Source organism: Mesoplodon mirus (genome assembly GCF_964341445.2).
Source record: "Mesoplodon mirus genome assembly, chromosome: 5".
In the NCBI taxonomy this organism is placed as follows: Eukaryota; Metazoa; Chordata; class Mammalia; order Artiodactyla; family Ziphiidae; genus Mesoplodon; species Mesoplodon mirus.
Window position 1 is genome coordinate 173,088,925 of NC_138980.1, and position 12,721 is coordinate 173,101,645.

Sequence of the window (12,721 nt, forward strand, 5' to 3'; positions counted from 1 at the left end):
GATATCAACTTGGTTCACACTTTGTGGACTGGTTTGTCACCATGGCAATATTTTTCTCTGCCATATTAATTATAGAGGATACCAATGTCTCTCTTGAGTACTTCTTTGTTCATAATTATCTTGGAGAGTCATGATTTCAGTTGTGTTCCCATACCAAAATAAAAGAGCTTTCCAAGTTTAGAAAAAATTTTCCTACTGATGGAAATATTTCCCAAAATTGGTTTACTTATTTATTTTAAATAGCATTCATCATCATGTGCATTTATTTTGTGGACAAAATGACCACCAAATTAAGAATTCCACTTTTAGACTTATCCAACTTCTTCATTTTCTTGTTAAAAGCTATAAAAATTTTAACCATCTATGGTAGCTAGTTGCCTACTCAATACTCATGCACCTCTCTGCCTTAACGAACTCTTCATTTGGGAAGATGGCAATGTATTTAGCTAAAATTCAACATTTTCTAACCCCTATTATAAAATAAGAATGGCCACTGATTTGTACGAACATGTCTTTAGGAGGTAGTTTTTGAGAATATCTTTTAAAGAGGTTTATTCAGCTAGTCCCTGCCTGGAATGCAGGCACTGACTAGAGTTCCAGCAACCATCTTGCGACCATGAGGTAAACTTGAGGATGGAAGTCACAGACTAATGAAAGCAGAACAGAAATATAAATGGAGCTTGGATTAAAATGACTGACAGTCCTGGACTGTTTATCTCTGATCTGCATATTAAATATGAGAAAATGAATCCCTTATTTTGCCAAAGCACTCTTTTCTTGGGTCAATTCTCTATCCTAACTGAAACAGACTGTCCGAACCAAGTAGGTCCTTACAGTGATCTACTGCTGGAACCAGCCCAACTGGATCTGGTTCCCTCTTCCACCCTCACCCCCAATACTTGTCTGACCTGTGTCCTACAACTCTCTCCTGCATACACTCTATTTCAGCCCCACGGCCTCTCTGCTGTATACATCAGGTACACTCCAGCCTCCAGAATTTTGCACTTACTCTTCACCTTACCTGGAGTTCTCTTGCCCTGAATGTTTGTCCATCAAGTTCTTTCACATCTTCTAGGCTGTTACTCAAAAATCCTCTTTCCAGTGCTTCTTTCCTAGTCACCATTTCTATCACTTCAACATCCTGTCCCCTGACATTTTATATCTCCCTTCCCTTATTTAGTTTTCTTCCTTGCATGATCTAACACATGGTATATTTTGCTTTTAAGTTCATTTTATTGCCTGTTTTCCCCCTCCCCCCTTGGAATGTAAGCTCTAAGGGACAGGTATTTTTGCTTATTTTATTACTAGAATAGAGCTGGGTACCAGGGGTGCACATACATATTTGTTAAATAAATAAACGTGATAAAGAACTGGTTGAAGGAGAAAGATGTGGAGGGAAAATACTAAGGCTCAGATAATGGAGATTCAGAAGCTGGTAATCCTTATTTGGTTTAAATAGCAGGGAATCGTGGCCAAATTTGAAAGCCTAAGTAAAGAGAAAGATAATAAATATTTCCAAGAGCAAAAGAATAAAGAATGAAGCAAGGAAATGCAGAAAGATGAGGGGCAAAGAGCTCAGTTAGAGGGAACTGCTGTAGTCAAGGGGAGTGATGTGCTTTTCTTGAGAGCAGAAATGAAAATACCTGGACATTGAACCCAGAGAGATTTTGTAATGGCTAGGATGGATATGGAAGAAACTCATTTTGGACAGTCTCAACCGTCTAAGAAGAATAGGATTCAGGAAAATTTGTTGAGAGTGAGGGAGGGAGTAGAGGTGGAAGGATGGAGTGAGGGGGAAAATTTTATGATGTTAGAGACTGCAGGAAAGGGAAATAATATGGAACTGAAAGAAAATTGTTAGTGAATATTTCTGCAAGCTCAAGTTGAGATAGATAATGAGAACTTACAGTCAAGTCTTCTGGCTTTGTTTCTTTTCTTTTAATTCTTTGCAGCTCAGAAGTGGGAGTAGGAAATAAACAACAACAGATGGTCAGCTTTCCCCAGGTTTGGTAAATGGTAAGGTGGACATGGCAGAAAGACAAGGTGGTTATGGTTGAGTAGGTTGTGGAAATGATTGAAAATGGGCCTACAAGGTAGAGAAGGAGAGGGACAGTATGTGGGTTGTGAAGGCAGGATATGCCCTGAAATCCCAGGGTGCTCCCTGACCATGGACTCTACCTTCACCCTCAACTGAAAGTAGATTTGGACTTTTGTTCCACCTGTACCTATATTGTACATGAAGTTTATGTTCAAGGATTCATAGCATTCTTTGACCATGTGCCATTTGGCCTGATGTAGAAATATGACTTAACAGAAAACCTCTAGGGCAAGTTTTATGTGCACACTTTCAGGTACTCATGCTGGGAAAGATGTAGAGCTCATAAACGTAAACTCATATGCAGGGGAGGGGAAGTGCTCCCCATTTCTGCTTGGTTTTAAGTGTGTGTCCTTCACATTAGCTGTCATTATTCCAGCTCTCCTTTTTGTTCACATGCTTCACACAATTGCCAAACAGAAAGACTGGGAGTTGGAAACTTACGCTCTGGAGTCTGTCATCTGAGATCCAATCCTGGTTCCAGCACTATCTAGCTGTGTGATCCAAAAGAGCAAGGCACTTAACTTCTCCCCAAGTCAATGCTCTCATCTGTGAGATGGGGTGTACACCATACAGGGTTGTTATGACGATTAGTGAGATATGTATACAGTACCTAAAATGGAATCTTGCATATGAAACGTTTATAATTAGCTATGATGATGGTGGTGGTGGTGATGGTGATGTTTCATTCAATAACTATAGAAAGTTACTGAAACTTCGTAAAGAATACACCCATTATTTTCTTGAGGTGGAATAAGTGGGACTTGTATTCCCTGAACATAAGCAAGGTACAATTAATTATTATAATTATAAACTTTGCAATTCTTTCATGAGGAGTACATTAATTAAATTCCTGGCCTAAGGCTTTCTACATGGTACACACAGAAAAAACAAACATAAACTTCTGAGAGACATCTAAATTTTCCCATGGCCTATAAAAAATTCAGATAAAAAATACTGATTCTCAATTCTAATCACTATAGTTTCATTGTAGAAAAAGCAGGGAATAAATAAAGCAAAAATATGAAAATTAAAATACCCATAATTCCACTATCCATATAATTATAAATAGCTATAAATAACCAAGGATATCTTGACTCTTCTGAGCCATTTTCCATGTATATACATCTCTCTCATCCAATTTAAAGGAATTTGTTACAAATACTAAGATGCCTAGAAATCCAGGACAGGGCAACTAGAGAGAAACAAATGCTGATCATCATACTCATTAAGAATTTGCACATGGAAGGGGAAAAAACACACCAGAAGAATTCCTAAAGAATATTGAATCCAGAATGAAGAGGAGAAGGATGTTCAGTCCTTACATAAATTTTCTCTATTACTCTTTTTTCCTTTGTCATGTCTGAGTATTGCTTGGTTTTGGTGTATAGTTTGATGGTTTAGGGAAGATTTTTAGGATGGATGGAAGCTAACGTGGTATTCAAAAATTATAAAGAGCCTGGTTGGAGTGGGTTGTGGTTTTCTCTTCAGTCTGTAATGTAAATATTGGGTTGGCCAAAAAGTTTGTTTGGGTTTTCCATATATTGGTTATGGAAAAACCCGAACGAAATTTTTGGCCAATCCAATATCAACAATTCAACTTGAATGGATAAATATCATGACTTTTTAAGTGGATAGGGATGAGGGAAATCAGCTGTAGTAGACTATTCATATTACATAGAAGTCATTAAAACCAGAGCTGTTAAATCCTGTATCTACAATGATTTGCTAGGACATCTACCTAATTTTCTGTCTGAAAGACATGATATGATTCTGAGTCTATGGGAGCTATGCTACAACTATATAAGTTGTGGGTAATTGGTAGCAATGCAAAATAATTCTTGTCTATAGACATGCAAGTGAATTCTGTAACCTTCTAACATTAACTTCTTGAACTGGTTGGGACTCCTCATATTTCCTGATTAATGAGTTAAATACAACCTGTAACAAGTGTTCATTTGTATACATGCATGAAAGTCATAATTTTATATTTATTTATTTCTTTAAAAAAAATATCTTTTGCCCAGTTTTTTCTCTGCAGTAACAATCCAAGGCAAGTGTTGTTTTCCAGGGGCTCTCTTCCTGATATGCCCTCTTCCTGATATGCAGAGGTTGCCATAAATCCTCATAATTTTATTTTAATTGCATTTTTATATCTTTATTGGAGTATAAATGCTTTACAATGTTGTGTTAGTTTCTGCTGTACAACAAAGTGTATCAGCTATATGTATACATATATCCCCATATCCCCTCCCTCTTGAGCCTCCCTCCCACCGTCCCTATCCCATTTATCTAGGTCAGCACAGAGCACCGAGCTGATCTCCCTGTGCTATGCGGCTGCTTCCCACTAGCCATCCGTTTTACATTTGATAGTGTATATATGTCAGTGCTACTCTCTCACTTCATTCCAGCTTCCCGTTTCCCAACATGACCTCAAGTCTGTTCTCTATGTCTGTGTCTTTATTCCTGCCCTGCCACTATATTTAAAAGTTACAGATCCTCGACATTTGGAACATACAATTAAAATGCCTCATGATTTTCCTGCAGTCCTATAAAATTTTCCCAACCATTTTCTTTTGGTTGGCTTTTTTCAGCAGGGTAAGTGTCTTAGCTCCAGCTGCAAAATACCAATAGACTGGGTGGCTTAAACAACAAATATTTATTTCTCCCGGTTTTGGAGGCTGGAAGTATGAGATCAGGGTGCCAGATTCTGGTGAGGACCCTCTCCCTAGCTTGTAGATAGCCACCTTCCCACTGTATGCACACAAGGCTGAGAGAGAGCTCTTGTCTCTTCATCTCCTTATATGGGCACCAATCCCATCATGGGGACTCCACCTCCATGACCTTGTACAAATCCAATTGCCTCCCAAAGTCCCCACTTCTAAATACTATCACACTAAGGATTAGGGCCCCAACATATGAATTTTGGGGGGACACATTATGTAAGGAAGCCAAATATATCCATTGGGTATATATCTCATTCTCAAAGATCTCTATAATTAGAGACTTAAATTCCCCCTTGACCCAGGAGTAGTTTAGGAGATTTTTGGTTGTATTATACTCAATTAAAAATTATTTTTGTCTTCTGAGTTTTCATATATATTTGTTTTTTTTTTTTTTTTTTTTTTTTTTTTTTCATTACGCGGGCCTCTCACTGCTGTGGCCTCTCCCATTGAGGAGCACAGGCTCCGGACGCGCAGGCCCAGCGGCCATGGCTCACGGGCCCAGCCGCTCCGCGGCATGTGGGATCCTCCCGGACAGGGGCACGAACCCGCGTCCCCTGCATCGGCAGGCGGACTCTCAACCACTGCGCCACCAGGGAAGCCCTATATATTTGTTTTAAATTACTAATGCATTGTGACTTAGAAAATGTTCTGTTGGTGGGAACGTATTGTAAATTTCTTTATAGTCGTAAATACAATCATTTTAAGTAGTTTTTAGCCAGATGAAATCAATACATCATTGATAAGTTATAAAATATATTGTCATGTATTTTAAGCATTTAAATAGTATTTCTCAAGTGCCCCTATCTCTACCTTATCGAATTAATCATCCCACATATTTGAGTTCAGCTCTTTCTGTCTTCTCTTTCTAGATTGATTGATTGGTGTTTATTTGAAGGAATTGACTTACATGATTTTGCAGTTGGTAAGTCCAAAATCTGTAGGGAAGAGAAACAGACTGAAAATCCATGTAGGAGTTATGTTGTAGTCTTTAGTCCAAAATCTGCAGGGCAGGCTAGGAGTTTGGGAACTCAAGCAGGGTTTCTATGTTACAGTTTTGAGTCAGAATTCCTTCTTCTTTGGAAACTTCAGTTTTCACACTTAAAGTCTTCAACTGATTGGTTGAGGGTCACTGCTTTACTTAAAGTCAGCTGATTGTAAATGTAAATCACAGCTATAAAATACCTTCAGAACAACATCTAGCCTAATGTTTGACCAAACAACTTGGCATCATAGCCTAACCAAGCTGACACATAAAATTAACCAGCACACTTCCCCAACTAGGATGCCACCCTTTGTGAAATGTTTTCTTACTACTTTATCTTCCATACATTGAGAGCAATGTGTTAAGACATTATGAAAATTGTGCTTTTTTTTTTTACTATGTACCATATATTTATACTTTTATGAACAGTATTCTATGGTATTTTATGTGGATGTGGTTAGTCTCTGCTTCTTTGACTATTCTGTGATATTAGTAAGTGAACTCTGGTTCCCTTGGAGCCTATATTTCTTCTCTGTTCCCTTCTCACACCTATGCTTTACTATGCCCATCACAGGAGGCTCTGCAGAAATCCAGACAAGGACTTTGGAAAATCAAAGCTTCATTAGGCTTCCAGCCTGAGCTGAGGGCTCCTGTCCAGTTTCACCAGGAATTTTGCTTTGGGAGGGTATTAGTCAGTGGTCTACTATTAATAAAATGCCTTTCATTTCTACTTTTCCTATTAATCATCCTCAGCCTCAGTGAAAAATCCAAATAGAAGAATTCTTAGCTCCCTGGTATAAAATATCATCAAATACCTCCAAACCAAACCCAGGTTCCTAATGACCCATTTCATTCCTAAGTCCACATAAGTCCCTTGAATGTGCAGTTGATTATGATCTTTTTCTTTTTACTGTAATGTGTATAAAGCTCTTAGTACAGTACTTGAAGCATAGTTAGTGCTTAATAAATTTTTCAATAATTACTACTTCAGCCTTAAACACAATAAATTAAAATATCATTTAGCTCTTGAAACAATTACTATATACCTTATCCCTTCATATAATGACTGTGTTGGAATTCAGGCTATGCAGTGTCTTAGATGTTTCTAGTTACCCGAGGGTCACCCACTGATGGAGTGAAATCTCTTAAATAAGGACACCCCTGGAGAGGATTTAGGACTATGCACCTTTAGGAGTCTTTTCAATGTTGCCACTTTGCTTTGGTTGCACTTTTGATTGCACATCATTAGATGTTCCACTGCTTACCACACAAACTTCTTGCTTGTTAAACCAATGATCAACCAAGTTCAAGTTACTTTGATGACTCTAAGCAGGTTACAGCAAGAGAAGAAAATAAAATACATCTCTAAAATATGACACAAGGGAAAAAAGTAAAAAGATGCTGAAATTTATGACTGTTTCATGGATATCAAGCTATTTACAAGCTTTGAAAACAATGATAATGAAAATTATCATGCTTTACATTGATATAGAACAATTTCTAACATTTATTTTGTTTCACAATTTTCATAGTATCCTTGAAACTATTTAACTATGTATCATATATTTCTATTTTTGTGAATGTTATCTTATGATATTTTATGTGGGTGTGGCTCACCTCTGCTACATTTACAAGTAAATGATGAAAAGCAATGACAAATACCTTTTAAAGCATTGATGTCAAAAGGGATAGTAATAGGGCTTCCCTGGTGGCGCAGTGGTTGAGAGTCCGCCTGCCGATACAGGGGACACAGGTTCGTGCCCCGGTCCGGGAAGGTCCCACATACCGCGGAGCGGCTGGGCCCGTGAGCCATGGCTGCTGAGCCTGCACGTCGGGAGCCTGTGCTCTGCAACGGGAGAGGCCACAAGAGTGAGAGGCCCGCGTACCGCAAAAAAAAAAAAAAAAAAAAAAAGAAAAAAAAAGAAAAAAGGGATAATAATGAAAGTACAAATTTGAGGCTGCTATGTCTACTGATAGAATAATACTAGATTCAAGATGAAACAAATATTTTTGTTCATTGCAGCCTTTCAAATGAATTAGAAAAAAATGATTTCAGAATTCCTCAGGAAAAGACAGATAATACACTAAATGTGACTTGTATCCAACCAAAAATATAAAAGGAGTTTAAATAAAATTTTCATAGCCTGAGCCAATACAGCCTCATTCACAAAATAAGTTATACTTTTCATGTGTGATTTATTCAGATACCAGAGTTTAAAGTATCTCATATTATCAAGAGTTTATTTTACTTGTGGTAAGACATAATGTCAGTAACAATGTTTTATGGTACTATGAAACAGGCAAATTCTTTCTCTTTTTTTCCCCTCCAATTTATTTGACATCTCAAATCAGGCAACTTTTGAGTGAAGGTTTGGGGTAATGTTATCTGCAAAAGCCTTGGACGTTTCCTTTCATCCTGGGATCACTCACTTTAATAAAAATGTTAACTTACTTTTGCATCACTCCTTAAAATGTACTAAGTACTTCATGTGATTTGTCTGGCTTGGTCTGCAGAAGAGTCCTAGAAGGTAAGCTTGGCATGTTTATATAGGACAGTGCAGCATGGTGGCCAATGGCACAGATGTTGGTTTCAAAGTCCCTGGGTTCGAACCCTCCCTTTGTCCTCATTCCTTCGGCATGTGATCACTGGCAAGTAGCCCAACCTGTTTCCTCACCTAGAAGGAGAGGACAGCCACCTCACAGTGGTTAAGAATCGAATTGATAGATGTGAGTTGCTTGGAGCGCCCCCTGGCTGTAGCAGTCATGACACTAGCCCCAGCTGTCCTTGTTTTACACAGGAATAAAGGTTTGCTCAGAGAGGTTATGTGCCTTTTTACAGAAACTTTTTTCCTCTCCTTTTTGGAAGGTGAATTCTTCATTGAGAAGCAAAGAGAAAGGGAATGATTAGTGCAACAAAGAACAATGAAAAATTAAATAACTGTGAAGTTTGCCATTTTCAAGAATCATTTGTTTAAGAAAAACATTCTACCTTGTTTATTTCTGGAATAATTTGCATTCAGGGTCATATAATCACAAAAGAGCTAGTATTTAAATATTCTACAAAAAAGAAAGCAGCTTTTCATTTTCTATGTATGATATCAAAAGACTTTTCTTAACAATGGATTATTTCTGTGATGACAAGAGTATTTAATATATTTAGATATATTTCTAATGTTTTATTCTTCATTTGGTGGCTACTAGTTGATGTTGATCATATAAATGACTCACATATACTTTTTTTTCATTTCAATTCAGGTATATACAGAATGTTATAGACTAAATGTGTTTTCCCTCAAAATTCATACGTTGAAATCCTAACCTGCATGCACTAACCTGAATAACTTCACAACTATTCTATTTCATGACATCCCTGTACATGCCAAGATCTTTCTTCTTTCTATGTGGATATTTGCTTTGATATAGTTGATCCCTCACAAGGATGATTTTTCTCTTCCTTTCCTCCTCCTCCTTTCCTAACTGTATGCCAGGAGCCCCTGATTGTCTCCTTTGGGTTCCTGCATCAGCCACTGTCTTGGTTCTCATTTTGGTTTGAATTGTATAGGGCTTTCCACATAACTGTTGCAAGCACACCTATCCTTCCCCTTTAATTAGATTAAAGTCCAGCTCAGTGAAGACCACATTCATACAACCACTGTGTCACATGCTTTGGAATTATGACTTAGAAGAATACATTTCATCCAGGCCATCTCAAATAATCATGTAAAGAAAACAAGTATTAATCAGGATAATTCTAGCCTATAATCAATCTATTAACTACAGCCAATCTTTTGACTTTAACCATCTAACCAACCACCTATCCAACTCTCCTTGGATGTCTGAAAGGCACTGAAAACTCTCATTTGACCCCCTGATTATGTCAAATCCCTTGTCAGATGCTCTCATATTTCTACATATTTTAAAGTTTTACTTTTTTGTATAATTATTTGCTTAATATCTGATTGTCTCACTGGATTACAGCAGATAATGACTGTTTGTGTCCAGTATTGTATCCCACATATATATCAGAACAAAGGAAGGAAGGCAGGAAGAAAGGAGGGTAAGCAGAAAGAAAAGAATGAAAAATCTCCAGTTTACTGCTGAAGATTCAATGGCTGTTAGTCCCCTTAGCAGTATGATTTGATGTTCCTTTGTAGACTGCACTAATATTTCCAAACAAAATTGCTTTTAAAATATAACATCAAGAGCAATTTCCATTTCAAAATTTTACCAGTTATTGAAAATGTCTTCAATGCTTTTACAAATGGTCTTGAAGCTTCCCCAACTGTTCTAGGCATTAGTAGTGGGTGTCTGTGACTGTCTCCCAAAAACTGCTTACCTAGTTACCTCTAAACAAAGAGAAAAAAAAAAAGCCTGGAGAAGTAATTATCATGCTGTGTGTAAAATAAGTGCAGTAGTGAGACGCACTGTGCACTGATGCGGAGCAGACCTGGGCAGGGCGATGATGGCCAGGCTCGGACTGGGGCTGCTGCTTCTGGCACTGCTCTTACCTACTCAGATTTATTCAAATCAAACAACTGTTGTAACACCTTCAAGTAACTCCTCCCAGCACACATCAGCTGCCCCCAATCCAGCAAATGCCACCACCAAGGCAAGTGACGGTGCTCTGCAGTCAACAGGCAGTCTCTTGGTGATCTCCATCTCCCTTCTACATCTCTACTGTTAAGAGACTTCAGGCCAGGAAACATCTATAGTTCCCCATCCTCTCAACCCAATTCAGATGGCATCCAGACATCCAGTGTGACAAGGGGAAAAAAAGTCTTCATTGAATGAATCTGCAATTTCCACACCTATTTTATTGACAGAAACTGTTGAGGATCCCAAATTTGATTGGTTTGAAGAGCATGTGAAGGGTTTGACCAGATGATGAATGCCAATATTAAATCTGCTGGAGTTTCCTGTACAAGATGAAGAGAGACAACCTCCAAAATTGGTTAAGAGATGATTTCCTTAAATGTGGCTTAAGAAGTATGGATCCATAAAACTCTACCTTGAAAGTGAGAATAGGTTTTATCTTACTCAGAGATAAAGAATGCGATGTGGAACAGAGATTCAGTTTTCATTTGGTTCATTAAATTTGTAAGGCCATAAAACAATGAGGTAAAACAGAAAGCTTCTGTGATTCTATTTATATGTACATTAGAAGGAACTTCCAAGTGTTACTGTAAATCCTCAATGTGTTGTTTCAGCAGTACTAATTTAATGCTGATGTACTCCAGAGAAAATTTTATGTTAAGCTATCACTGTTCTCTTGGGAACTGAACTCTTTCTCTTGGGGTTTGGGTTTGACATTGCATTTGAATTTTTATATAGTCATTGATATGTACCAGGGCAATGATGGATTAAATCTACCCCAAATCCAAGCATAATGAGTACATTTCACTTATATACTTATCAACTATTCTTCTTCAAAAAGAGCACTAGATTCATTTAGCTAAACAGATAAAGAGTAGAATTACATTGATCTCAAACAATTTCAAAATACTTTTTATTTCTGCATATGTTGAATACTTTTTACAGCTTAAAAATTATCTGTTTTGAAGGTAAAATTGACAAATCTTAAAATTAAAAAGGCAAATATGTGAAGGAGCTACACTATAACCAAATATATTTGGCAAGGGAAGACTGGAAGCTTGCTTCCATTAAATTCAGAAAAACTTTTATACTCTTTCTGTAAATACTTCTTTTTAAACTGAATCAGAGTAGCCACATTTGGAACAGTTTCTGTTATCATTCAATATTTTTAGATAGTTAGAACCTGGTCCTAAGCCTAAAGTGGGCTTGATTTTGGAAAGTAAATCTTTTCACAACTGCCTTGGTGCACAGAAACCTGTTTAAAAATAGACACTCCCTAAAGTCTTTTGTTCGCATGGTCACACACTGATGCTTAGATGTTCCAAAATCTAATATGGCCACAGTAGTCTTGATAACCAAAGTCAGCTTTTTTTCCATCTTTAGAAATCTACACTGGAACAACCATATCCAACAGATCTCAAGTTACTGTGTGTGTGAATGAATATTCTCTTTTGTCTCATACCTGAATGCTGTACATCTATTTTGGATTGTATATTGTGTTTGTGTATTTCTGCTTTGATTCATAGTAACTTCTCATGTTATGGAATTGATTTGCATTAAACACAAACTGTAAATAAAAAGAAATGGCTGTAAGAGCAAAAAAAAAGTGCAGCAAATAACTCTATAAAATAATATTTTTAAAAGACTCTTTTTGTTTTGTTTTGTTTTGTTTTGTTTTAATGTCCCAGAACCTTCCAGCTGAAAATTAAATTTGGTTAAAATTACTTCAGGACCAAGCCAAAATGCAGGAAAAAGAAAATGGGGGTGCACTTATATCCTAAACCATAAAACATGCATAGAAATAGAAATCTCCTTCTGGTCTATGATGAGACAGGATCTTCCCAGGGAGACCCTCAAACAGAAGGCTTACCCAGGTCTGTTGGAAACAATCTTCTAATTGTCACTGTCCAGAGTATCCAAAAACGTTTATCGTGAAAGTTTTCTTCTAAATCTCGGGATCACTGATTTCAGACAAATCCCCCCACTTTTCTTAAAGATGTATCCCTCTACTCCTGGTGTAGGGTGTAGATTATTCAGTTATGCTGGTGTTTGTCCTGCTTACAAGGTCTTACAGGTATCTCCTTCAGCTGGGGCTCTCACACTTTGAGTGGGGAGCTCTTTAAAAATCAGGTTCAAAATCTTCACCCCCTAGAGAGTTTGTTTCCATAATTCTAGACTGGCGGGTCCAGGAATTTGTCATTTTATTTTATTTTATTTTTAAGTTTCCATGAGTGATTCAGATGAATTCCCCCAGGTAAACCTAATATGGAAAACATGACATTATGGTCCTTAGCCCTTGAGAGGAGTTATATATACAAAGGCTTT

General features: G+C 37.4%; 1 protein-coding gene across 1 annotated transcript; it reads left to right on the plus strand.

Annotated features, from left to right (window-relative positions):
* Nucleotides 1–616: 616 nt before the first annotated feature.
* LOC309805421 (signal transducer CD24-like) lies at nt 617–10,487 on the plus strand (the record flags this gene model as incomplete). The annotated part of the gene is made up of 3 exons (XM_082623320.1): nt 617–621; nt 5,691–5,743; nt 10,249–10,487. The coding sequence occupies 3 exons, from the start codon at nt 617–619 to the stop codon at nt 10,485–10,487; spliced, it is 297 nt and encodes a 98-aa protein (XP_082479446.1).
* Between the last annotated feature and the right edge of the window lie 2,234 nt (nt 10,488–12,721).